Source organism: Prunus avium, chromosome 5 (assembly GCF_965620075.1).
Source record: "Prunus avium chromosome 5, drPruAviu1.hap1.1, whole genome shotgun sequence".
NCBI classification, from domain to species: Eukaryota; Viridiplantae; Streptophyta; class Magnoliopsida; order Rosales; family Rosaceae; genus Prunus; species Prunus avium.
This window is the reverse complement of record NC_142288.1, coordinates 28,207,678-28,220,072: the sequence shown is the minus strand read 5'-3', so window position 1 is coordinate 28,220,072 and position 12,395 is coordinate 28,207,678. Positions and strand designations below refer to the sequence as shown.

The window sequence follows — 12,395 nt, the reverse complement described above, 5'->3', positions numbered from 1 at the left end:
CACCTTAATACGTCCCTTGTTCTTAAAATCAGTTTAAACTTGACATATTACACTATTTCATTTTTTAAACCAACGGATTGCATGACAAGTAGTCCAGAGCTGCTCAAACCACCCTGGCCTCTGGCAAAGCAATTGTATGTTCCGACAAGTCCTCCAACAAGTGGGGTTTATCATCTGGAGTTGGAGCAAGTGCCCTGTTTGGCTAAGCAGCATCCGCAGGATGTGGAAGCCAGTGGCGAGTCCAAGATTGCGGCCAGAGCTCTGCTTCCACATCACATCATACGGCTGAGCTTGTGGAAGATGAATATGGGCATGTTGGGCAAGCGGCTGAGCTTCATTGGAAGGCAATTGTGGAAGACATGATGATCAACTTTTAAAAGGCAAGGCAAAAGACTCGAGAAAAGGAATTTGAGCCACCCTGTCAAACTCTTTGTTGTAGTGGGCTGACTGGTCACAAATTTTAATTAACCTTTGCCCACCAATGAGGGAGTGATTCGTGATGTAATTCAATTACATAAGATTATACTCATTTTTAGCTCAACACAACAAATGGCTGGCATGTGCCAAAAAAAAAATTGTCAATGGAAAGATATGAATTATGCTACTCCTGGCGGATGGTTCTGTACTGTGGGAGTGGAAATCTTGTAGCCATTCGAGGAGGGCTTGTCCAAGTGTCCACTTGTAATTGTAGCATCCAAGTGATTCGCTAAAGAGTAGGCGCTCCCAGGAACCTTGACTAAAAGCTCGTCCTCATATACACTCTCTTGGATCTCAACATTCCCCTCCTGCCCCTGAAATCAGTTAATCAAATTCCAACAAATTTTACCATAAGGGAAATGCCAAGGCAGCCATCTCAGCAATATGGAAAAAAGACCACTGCTTTTAGAACATACCTGTTGAATAGTCTCTGTGCCTTTATGTTTTAGATTAGTCATGATTGCCTTTAGTTTTTTCTTAGCCTTGATCCTTGTTGAATGTCGTTCAGCACATTGTTGTTTAGTAACATCAGAATGACAAGCCACACAAAGTGTTCTCATGTTCTCTAGCTTGCATTCACCTACAGAAAATTTTGAATAAAATAAGACGTTGAAATTGAATTGTACCAGTAATAATTCCACTAGAATTCTAGAGAGAAAAAAAACCCTCTTAGAAACAAAGATAGTACATACCTCCACCTCGATAGACAGGAACAAGGTGGTCTGCATGCCACGCATTGCCCTCTGTTGGATCCTTAACAAGCCTATCAAGCCTGTATTATGTCAAATGGTAATGTGTTTTGATCTCAGGGATATTGTTGGTATTTGAAAAGTACAAATTTTAGGTATTTAGCAGATGCATTAGAAAAGAAGAAAAAAAATCTAACTAGTTGCATGACAATTTCTGTTCCCAAAATAGTTTAATGAAATGTCTGTTTAATGTGCCTGCTTATGGTGTGCATTACACTCTCCAAGTTACAAAATCTTACTGTCATAATCAGACATATTTTAAAGAAGCACGGAAGTATAAACAATGTACAAGATTTATAATCTTCTGCCCGTCAACAGCAACTAAAACAATCCAAAAAGTCAAAAAAAAATTCCTTCTAATGACTTACGGTTTCTTCAGCCTTGCCACCCGTGGTGCAACTTTTTCGATATACTGCCTTCGCCTTGCCAATGATAATGGTCTTAGGTGCTCCACAAGTTTATGACAATCTAATTGGCAATTTGCACAGACACCATGTTCTAGTTGAAAAAGTTCCTGAAAATCATGAGCATGTAAATCTTAAAACAATGAATCAAGTAAATAACAAGGAGAGGAAATATCCAGAAAGCAGCAAGAGTTTCAGTTATAATTATCACATGCGTAAAATTAAAGTACAACTAAGGAAAGTATATGATGAAAATCTCAAATTCATGGCAAAAAAGAAAAAAAAACTAGATTATCTCAAATTCATGGCAAAAAAAACTAGATTATCTCAAATAACATATTTCATATACTTACTTGACGAAGAGATCTGTTACTGGTTCGGATGCGGTATTCTTCATAGCAACCAAGATTGCAGAACAGATCTTCAAAATACTCGGGTGTCTTCGCATTGTGGCCCCTGAAATCAAGTACAGTAAGTATCCAACACAAATAACTGTATCATAAACCATTTATAGAGGACTTACTTGCATGGTGTTTGACAGAGTTTACAGAGAGGTTCATCAGTCAGAGTATAAGCCTGAGCATATTCCTTTTCCTTTTTTCCATAGCCACTACGTAGATGGACTTTTTTCCACACAGCGTTTGATGGTAAAGGTTGGCTGATCTCATAAAAAGGTGTAGATCGGCGCTTGCTTCCACCCTTCAGCAGTCCCTGTCAGAAAAGAAAATGATTGTTATGTGTAAACTCTAGCAACCCATCTATAGAAGACACTGATATGAACTAAAAATAGATGAACAGAGCAAAGATGAGCAAGTTTACTCCAACAAAGGAATATCCAGCAAAGTTCAGATTTGTATAATTGTACCCTGATGTCATGGTTAATGCCTTCGCACAGATAGCACAACTCAACAGTCAACGGAAGTTGCAAAGGCTTTCCAAGTAATCTTTTTTGTTCGATGGGCCTCAGCTTCTTCCATTCTTCAATGAATGCAAGAATAGCTTGTACATAGGCTGGATTGTCCTTCAAAGAATTAAAAGCTGTTTCTTTAATACTGTTAGCAGCAGGAGAATTTAGTGCCTCAAGTTCCTCTGGTCTAAAATTCTCAAACATTGGCCTTGGTCTTGAATCCTCTCCTGAGATGCATGAATACAAGTGGATCCGGCCAGTGTATTGGCTCACCTAATATCCACATAAGAAAGTTAGGATAGATTACTACTTGTCTTGTCTGATTGAATCCTATGTACTGCTAAACTAACTAAAGTAAACCACACACAATGGAGGCAATCAATACAAATAAACCAACAATAGTCTAGAGAGAATGTCCATTAGATGATTGCTTGAAACCACAAAGATTTCATTGCAACACAATTAGTCATTACTGAGATCTACCGCATGATGTTTGCACATGTTGCAATCTTCAGCCTTTGACCAGTGCAAACAGGGAACCCAAGAACCAGGTTACAAATTTTACCTCAAATCGCAGGGCATCTAGAGTGCTGCTTTCTTCAGCTTCAAGTGGCTGAACTGGTTCACCGTCATTTAGTTTGGTTGGTTGACTGTTGATTTGGTGTTCCTGTGTTTTTTGTAATTTATAAAACTTCTTCCATTTTAACTTTAAACTGGAAAGGGGAAAAACTCATCTCTTTCTTTGTAGTCAAGATCAATTCAGTTCAGATGTACCTTTTCAAGTCCATCTATGTCTTCAGTGCTCTTTTCCAAATCAGAAACCACATCAGCCTGTTTCACCAAAATTGGTATAGATCATCCCCCCAAATGGATTAATTTATATCATGAAAAAAAAGGCAAAAAATGTTCAATCTTGTACCTAAAAGAAGGTGAAGTTTATACGATTAGGTTTTACCTTGATAAGACAACTGTCAGTTTGGGATGAACTTCCATCAGGATCACTATGTTGTGCAGATCTGTGTAGAATGTTTGTGACTAATAATTCATATGCCTCATAAGGCTTCATATCCTTGGCTAAGCAGCCAAAGTCAGGTAATTTTATTGGCTCTGCAGAGACCTCATCACCCTCTGTCCTTTGCAATATATGATATTCACAAGAATCAGATCCACCTGATGTCTCAAAGAAAGAAACACCTTCAACCTGCCAAACCCAAAATATGATGTTAAATCCTATATAACAAATGGGAAACCAAAACCACACTGCCAATGATTTGGATTGGTATAACTGTTTTGAAATGAAGAACACAGCAAAGAGGTTTAAAAACCAATTAGCATTGAAAGGAGCATTCAGAGATGAAAAGTACCGCTATCTCTTGTATTGCATCATATTTTCCGTTTGTTGTAGATGATACACGGTGCAAACTCTTATTCAAGCTTTGCCAATGTGACTCATCTACGGTATCCTACACCATGTCAGACTCCAGTTAAAAGGTAAACATAGAACAAATTCACAGAACTTCCATATACACAAGAAAAAAGCACCTTTCCACAAAAGATGTATATGTTGACTGCATTTGTTTGCCCTCGCCTATGAGCTCTATCCTCAGCCTTCAGTAAATTTCAGAAGATTCATGAGCATTAAAGAGTCAATCACATATAAAATAGGGGAAAACCCTGACACACACAAAATAAGAATGCGATACACAAACCCATATGCACATCTATACTACTAATATCCTTTTCCTTTAATATGTACAATTAAATTATGCAGTATGGACAATGTTGTTCAAGGATGGACAGCTTTAATCAGTAAACTTCAAGGTATGACACAAGCAACACATGCACATGGAATATTTTACCCACCATCAAGATTAAGAAGAAACATGGGCGGAAAATTACTTAAGCTCTTCTATTTTTATGAGTCACCCAGATTATAATACTTTTATATGAGAACTACATATTTACCCACATTTCATTTGTTAAAATGTCATTGGCATGTATAATTGTGAGACCTCTGTTGCATATTCAACACCTATCAGGTAGTTTTGCAATCAAAGTTCCAAAATGTATCTGGGACGAGTAAAACAGATGGCAGATTTAAGACCTTCTTGGCTCTTTGACGTTGCAAACCCCGCAAAATAGATATGAATTGTAACTGCACTGCATACCACATACAGACTGAGCCATAACTCTAACTTATTATCTTTTACCCTGATTGATGACGACCATTCTTAATCACATGCATATGTTTCTACTTTTATCAACTCTAAGTACTTCCACTCTTATCACATTATGGGAGGGTAGAGATCAAATTACCAAGCATCATGAACTCAAAATAAGGACAACCTAGTAACCAACTTTTAACCAAATAGCACTCGCCCTCTAGAAGCAACAAAAGATACTCAATCAAGAAAAAAAATAGTGAAAATACAAGTAGGGATCAATCTTGAATGATTTGTGTGGATAAGAGTTGACATCTGGGAAACTTGAAAGTAGTATATTATATTTAAACCTGAAGCATCAATGACGGTGACTGAGGAAGCTCCAAGAAGACAACATGCTTTGCTGATGAGAAATCAAGGCCAACACCTCCAGCAGTAATACCAATTATTGCAATCTTAACCTGAAAGACATAGGCACTCAATGCATTAGCATAACCACGCACATCTATGGGGTAAAGATAAGAGTCTTGGCAGCGACATCAGCAAAATCGGTATGGCATGGAAACGGAAACTCCCAGATCATCAGATGAAGACAATACCATGTTTTTGAGTTGTGATTCATAATTTTGAAAAATTATTTGCATGCAGTTAGGTTTGTAGGCATATCAAGAAAAAATGCTGGTGGAAATAATTTACTTATGATAGTACAGCTTATACGAACCTCAGTTGATAATTGGAATGATCGTACAGCTGACTGCCTATCTGTGGCAAGTGTGTTTCCATCAATTCGAACAAAACCAATCCCTTTCTCACATATGAACTCCTGATAGTTCAGAAACATATTAATATTCAGGAATTGATTGGACAAGATCAACATTAATAGCAATGCCCACCAACAATTAATATGAACTTCAATAATCCAATACCCATAGAAACAAGACAAAGGGACCATGTGTAATTAAACAATGCTAATGAAATGCTGGTAAACATTAAAATCATAATACACTATTAAAAGTAAAACCCTTAACCACAAAACTAACATAAACCATTCCCAAGGGATGCAACAATTCAGAAGAAACTTCACCTGTACTCCATCAAGTACTTTATGGTGATGTGCAAATATTAACATTTTGTGAGAACTGGAATCTGAGTCCAAGTTTGCAACACCATCTGACTCTGCAGTGAGTGGATGAATGGAGAGCCATTCACGAAACCCTGCTAGTTTTGCGATACCTAATTCTTGGACAGAAAGCTGCCTGGGTCTGCAGCAACCCCCACTTTCTGAAAGCAAAAGGAAAACAAATAAAAGAACATAAAATCATACGGGTACATCAAATCATGCTACATGCACGAATTGTTTCTCCAAATGGCTTCTTCACCTAAACCCATCAAGGAGCATGTAAACTAAATAAAAGAAGATACACCCCACTAATTCAGGTAAAGGGCTGAACAAATAAACACCCTAAAGCAGACCAATGTAGAGGAAAGACTGTTATTCTAGTACTACAGAACCTTTCAATACACTAGTTACCCCTTGCATTGATGCACAGTAGTTAATACAGAAACACAAGAGATGCAAGAAAACACATGATCCTGTAACATATGAATTGCATTCACATATACAGATTACAAAGAACATTAAATTACCATTAGGTTCATCCAAATGTTCTGAAGATACATCTTTAGTGACACCTTTTCCCACCTTGACAGCAGCCTTTGCTGAAATCATATCAGATTTCTTCAATACTACTCGTATAATCTGTCGGCGTTTGGGTGGTAGCTGAACCAGGACATGTTCCTTCAAACGTCTTATCTATGATTAAGCATCCAATAAAGAGTGAGATTTGAACACCAATAACCAAGGGTTACAAGTATTACATGTAAGTGAGCTTCAACCTTAAAACTAAAGAATAGATTACTCTGACCTTCACATGGAGTTCACGGAGAGCACATCATCAGACGATACATCTTAAAGATAATATGTGCATTACTAATCACCAAACGTACACTCCTAAAGGTTAGAATGGCTCATATCTCTAACAATTCTCTGATAATTACACATAAAACCTACGCATTTGTTTTGATAAAAAATATTAAACTAGTGATATTAACTTTTAAGTCATTAGAATCCTGCAATAATAATATAGCTATGATTACTGCTCAAATGTGTCCATTGCTATATGCTTTTTAGATTGCCACTTAAATTTGACCTTGAAAGTTTGAATTTTTAAGATATACATTGAAGAAAACAACTATCACATAATTTCTAACGAAAAATCAGTATGACATGAACATAAAGAACAAGAGCACACCATGACCGTTTGCTTCAGTAACATGTTCAACTCCTCCAAACGAGTGCCCTTCGAGAAATCCTGCAGCAAAATCCCATAGAGTATCTATAAACTTTCCTTCATAACAATAAGCCATTAAAAAAAGCTGATGTTGATAAAAGGTGTTAGCACCAATTGCACACTGTATAGGTATAGCTATAGATATAGATACAGGTCTGCAAGGCTAGTCAGGACAAAACAAAAACCTTTTAGGCCATGGCCAACTGTATCGGCCAAGAAGCAAGAATATCTTATAATGTCTTGAACATGCATACATCAGTGGGATGCCAATTTTTATTTTTATTTTATTTTTCAAGGGATTGCAAAAACATCATCATCTTAAAGTCTTTACTGCCTGGCAGCACAAAGAGGAAACTTTTCAAGAAATCAATAGAACAATAATGATCTTCAAGGCTTCCAAGTATTACCTGAAAAGTTTTCCCTTGAGAACCGTGGATATATTTGGCATCACAGTAAGTTTTGGCAAAGTCATACTTGTCCTTTCCCAGCAAACCAGGCCTGCAAAAAGACAAGTGCGATGTAAACCAATTAACCTGGAGAAAAGCAAACAAATCAGGTGAGATGTAAACAGTGTGAAGAGAACTTGCCATAGCATATCTATCTGATGAAAAATGTCATACGGCCTATGATCACCTAGGAAGATATGCAAAATGAAATATTAGAATGCACCAAACAGTGGTTAGCTACAGAGAAAAACAAAAAATAAGAAAGCTAAGAAAGTTAGAGGACTTGAGATAAGTAAAGAACAACATTCCAGAAATAATAGAGAACTGCAGACAATGCTGCCAATTTTCTGCAAAGGCCCGTGCTACAACCTTGACAAAGAAGGTGTCCCGGATAGTAAAACTATGCGCTTCACCTTTGCTGCAATGTCAAGAACAGCTTTTATCTGTAAACAAACATGATTAGATTAGCATATAGTAAAGTCTCTCTGCAAGTTTAGTACACTTCATTAATTACTAGGAAAGTTGCAAACGAGCAATCTAGGAGACAAAATTTGAATGCAATTAGTATCTTTAAGCCACAAGTCATCAGAGCTGAAGACAACAATATGTATACAGATGAAAATTTAGGAAGAAATTTTTGTTCCCATAAATTAGTATATATTGCCCATAAACCACCATCCTAATTCAAAGACCTAAAAAATTCTAAGCTGCAAAAATTATCCATTTCATTTCCCAACTTATGGAGGCTGGCTTCACTTGTCTATCTAGCCAGATAAGAATTCATTTTCTAGTAAAGACAATAATAAATAGTCAGTCTAAATTTTGGAGCACTTTATACCACCAGGGTCTCATTAAACCAAATTTTATAAGAGTCATCGGAATCATTTGATATTTGACATGAAAAGGAACATGCTTTACCTCTCTAGGTTCTGATGCTTTCTTTGTACACCGTACATGGTGGGATTCATCAACAATTAAGAGAGCCCATTCTCGGTCAAGCATGCTCTTATGCAAACGGTGAAGCATTGTATACGAAATAACCACAACTCTAGGCCATCTCTTTAAATTGGCTGGATTGTTTTCGTGACCAAATACTAGAGTCATAAGAATGTGTAAGAATCCATTCATGTTTTGCTAGTAAATCTAGAATATGGATATATAAAACAATGTATCAAATGAATTTTTCTAGGTTATAATGAGTTCACAATTCATTCACCAGAAATGCAAGCATAAAGAGCACCAGCAGATAAAAAAATTTATGTCCTCAAAGAATAGTAGGTTTTTGGCTGGCTTGTTAAAAGTTATAAAGCATCAGTTCTAAAAAGAGAACAGAAAAACAAATTCTGAGATGATATTTGCTTCACAAAATTAATTTTAACTAACACCACATCTCACCCCTTTTTACTAACAATTAATCGCACTTTGTAATCATGTATCTACATATATTGCATATGCGCTCACTACTCTTATAGAAGGGACTAAGGAACATATTCAACTAAGGAAATAAGATCAAAGAACAATACCTGGGGTAAATTTGTGCATAGAAGAGACCTAAAAATAGAACTCTCCAAAACCATGGGCATTTTTGTTTTCTTAACATTATTGGAACCAAATGGTTAATAACAAAAATCCATTTACTCTGACTAGGCACTCTTAAATTACTTTTAATCTTATGTATTGCTATTATATTAACAAAAGGCAAAAATGACAAATCATACAGCATGGAATCAAGAAACTATTATTCTTCACTGAATACACAAGATTAAACCTTTTGTAGCAAAGTGTTTTCCCTGAGAATAGTTGGCTTCTCATTGAAAAAATATTACCTAGATGGATGTCAGCAGGCAAGCAAAAAGGAAGCCAGCGCTCTAATTCTTCTGCCCATGTATAACGCAAAATAGCTGGGCAAACAACAAGTATAGAACCTTCACTCATGAAACAGCATGCAATAGCAACAGCCTGGGAGGAAAAGTTTTAGCATATTAAATCTTATATCTTCATGGAACTTAGGGGAGAATAAGAGGAAAAAATTCAAATGCAGGAGATCCACCTGTTTGTGTATAAGTAATAACGTTCAATCTCTGTGTGTGTGTGGTTATGAGAAAGCTAAAGAATATCGTAGATTCTCACTCACTAAAAGTACATTACAATGTCTAAGTGCTGACTCAAGGCATTGAACTGTTAGAATGTCAAACCTAGCACCATGAATAAGAATCAGAAGGAATATAAGTTTACTTAATATAAAACTACCTGGAGTGTCTTTCCCAGGCCCATTTCGTCGGCAATAAGACAACGTCCACCCCTTTGCAAACCAAATCTAACACCGTCAAGTTGGAAAGGCAAGAGTGCATCTAATAGATTCTTCGGTAGCTTCCCAATCAACTCATCAACCTTATCATCTGACAAGTGTTCTGGTCTGCATGGTATCCATTTACCAGAAATAAAAGAATGTGAAAGTCTCTCTACAACATTAAGAGTGCCCCAAGGTATCTCTTCAGTGTCAATGCCCTTGTTGCTCCTTAAACATTTCAAGACTGCATTGTAATCACTCAGCTTGTAAACACAGGCCTTTCCACCACCATGATTTTGGGTGTAGTGGGATGGCATGACCTAAGACAATTCCAAAAACAAAAACAAAAATTTAGACGCATATATAAATACTGAATACCAAATTTCACAGAACCAGAATTCAATTTCCTTTCTTTCCTATTTGTTCCACCAATTTTTTGTCACCGCCCGAAAAGGAAACAATAGAGACACACTTACATAAGCCAAGATATCACTTAGTCTCCTTAAGCACTCCTCCTGCCCCGGAAATGCAAAGCCTTGTACGGCTACTGGGGTAGCTGAGAAGGAATCCGGGGAGCAAATTTCGAGCCTGACCCGGAACCTCGTAGGCAATTGGGTATTTATAATCAGGTTGACCCGGGAAAGTTCTGGCCTTGGATCGGAGATACAGTGAGTGACGTTTGGGGTGAGGTCGGGAGAGAGCTTTCGGCACTTGAAGAGCGACCATGGGTTATGTTGCTGCTGAAGATTGGAGGATTCGCTCAATGCTTTGCGTTTTGCCAAGGCTGCTAAGCGATTTGCTTCGGCTCGTTTTCTTTGCTCTTCTGTGATTTCCATTTTGGGTTTAGGGATTTGAGATACAGTGAGGGTTTCGTAAAGGGCAAAGGGCGGGAAATGGAACGATCGAAGCTGAAGAAGAAGAAGAAAATAATCGGAACAAAAGTCAGCACGTGCCAAGCATATTGTCCTCAACTGCAAAAGGACCAATTGACAATTATTTTCAGATATTACGCTAATTCGCAAATATCACAAACAATAAGGGCCTTATTGACTATCAATATTTCCTTTTTGATATTAGTGACCGTTCGGAATTGTTTTTTAGCCCTTTTATTAGAAGAATCTCGAAAATTTTATTACAAATTCAAGTGTTTGGACTTTGAATACCAAAAAGTGTTTTATAAATCAAAGTCACTTAAAAAAAAAAATTTAAACATAGAGAGGAATTGTATAAAATCGAACTTTAGAATTTAAGATGAAGAATGTAATATCTTTTATTGTCAATTTTTTATGGCTTATTATCATAAAACGTCCCTGACGTTTGCGAAATTATCACATTGCATCCCTAACGTTTTTTTGTATCATTAATGGTCCCTAACGTTAATACAGGTACTCTTAAATAGTCCCTCTGTCAAAAAAACCGTTAAATCTAAGGGTATAATCGTCAAATCAATCCAAAATTATAATAATTTTTTTTCCTTCCCTTCTCTCTCTCTCTCTCTCTCTCTCTGTTTCTCTTTTTTTTTCTCCTCTCTTTCCTCCTCTTTTCTTCTTCTTTTCCTTCACTGTTTCTTCTTTCTCTCCCTTTTTTTTTTCTTCTTTCCTTCTTTGTTCCTCATTTTTCTTCTTTCCTTCTTTCTCTTTTTCTTTTTTTTCTTTTTTTTTCTCTTTTTTCTTCCTCTTTCCTTCTCTCGGGGTGGTGATTTGGGTGGCTAGAGTGCTGGGTTGGTGGGCTGTGGAATGGGGCAGGGAGAGAGTTGCAGAGAAACTACATAGAGGGGCAGGGGTATAAGATCCCACGGTGGTGGTTTGGGTGGCTAGAGTGGATGGGTTGGTGGGCTGTAGGAGGGGGCAGGGAGAGAGTTGCAGACAGAGTAGAGAGAGGGGCAGGGATATAAGATCCCACGGTGGTGGCTTTGGTGGTCGGGGTGGTGGTTTGGGTGGCTAGAGGAGACAAAAAGAGAGAGAGAGAGAGAGAGAGAGAGAGAGAGAGAGAAGGGAAGGAAAAAAGAAAGAAAGAAGAAGAGTGAGCAGGGCCAGGCAGAGAGAAAGAAGAAGAGTGAGCAGGGCCAGGCGGAGAGAAAGAAGAAAGAAGAAGAAAAGAAAGAGAGAAGGGAAGGAGAAAAAAATTATAGTTTTTGATTGATTTGATGATTATACCCTTGGATTTAACGGTTTTTTTGACAGAGGGACTATTTAAGAATACCTGTATTAACGTTAGGGATCATTAATGATACAAAAAAACGTTAGGGATGCAATGTGATAATTTCGCAAACGTCAGGGATGTTTTGTGATAATAAGCCATTTTTTATTATCAATAATCATAAAAAAGGTGTGGATTAGGGCCAAAGTAGACTTGCTTATGATTTTGTTGTTGTTAGTGTTTACATCTAGAATTACATCATTTCATACTTTTAATTAGTTATCCTTTAAATATAGATTAACACTTCACTCAGAGGTCTTGGGTATATACTTTGCTGCTTCTAATTTTTTTTGTGTTGTTTCTCATTATAGCTCAAAATTGAGTTGATCAAATTTAGCTCTCACTTGATCATCACAACTCAACATCTGGGAACAGCTTCCTGTCTATGCATGAAAACCCCAAAACCAAGC

The 12,395-nt window shown here is 37.2% G+C and overlaps 1 protein-coding gene across 2 annotated transcripts; it reads right to left on the bottom strand.

The window, feature by feature from the left end:
• Positions 1–391: 391 nt before the first annotated feature.
• Positions 392–10,706, bottom strand: LOC110762407 (SNF2 domain-containing protein / helicase domain-containing protein / HNH endonuclease domain-containing protein). 2 transcript variants are annotated; one of them, XM_021965044.2, is made up of 24 exons: positions 10,263–10,706; positions 9,747–10,106; positions 9,323–9,455; positions 8,415–8,590; positions 7,866–7,939; positions 7,638–7,673; positions 7,458–7,548; positions 7,012–7,071; positions 6,347–6,512; positions 5,784–5,980; positions 5,421–5,522; positions 5,050–5,160; positions 4,080–4,145; positions 3,902–4,000; positions 3,493–3,738; positions 3,312–3,368; positions 3,103–3,204; positions 2,496–2,810; positions 2,154–2,341; positions 1,984–2,086; positions 1,595–1,740; positions 1,170–1,249; positions 894–1,057; positions 392–791 (listed from the first exon to the last, which is right to left on the bottom strand). In XM_021965044.2, exons 1-24 carry the CDS (start codon positions 10,620–10,622, stop codon positions 597–599), a joined length of 3,627 nt encoding a protein of 1,208 aa, XP_021820736.1. In that variant the 5' UTR covers positions 10,623–10,706; the 3' UTR covers positions 392–596. The 2 variants fall into 2 exon arrangements, with proteins under 2 accessions (XP_021820736.1, XP_021820737.1); XM_021965045.2 differs by having other exon boundaries at positions 392–785.
• Between the last annotated feature and the right edge of the window lie 1,689 nt (positions 10,707–12,395).

Excerpts from the sequence above, each read along its gene's own strand:
- LOC110762407 (XM_021965044.2), bottom strand. The coding sequence starts at position 10,622 with ATGGAAATCACAGAAGAGCAAAGAAAACGAGCCGAAGCAAATCGCTTA. Across the intron at positions 3,205-3,311 it reads ACATAGATGGACTTGAAAAG|GAACACCAAATCAACAGTCA; the intron begins GTACATCTGAAC and ends CAAAAAACACAG. Across the intron at positions 2,087-2,153 it reads CTCTGTCAAACACCATGCAA|GGGCCACAATGCGAAGACAC; the intron begins GTAAGTCCTCTA and ends ACTTGATTTCAG.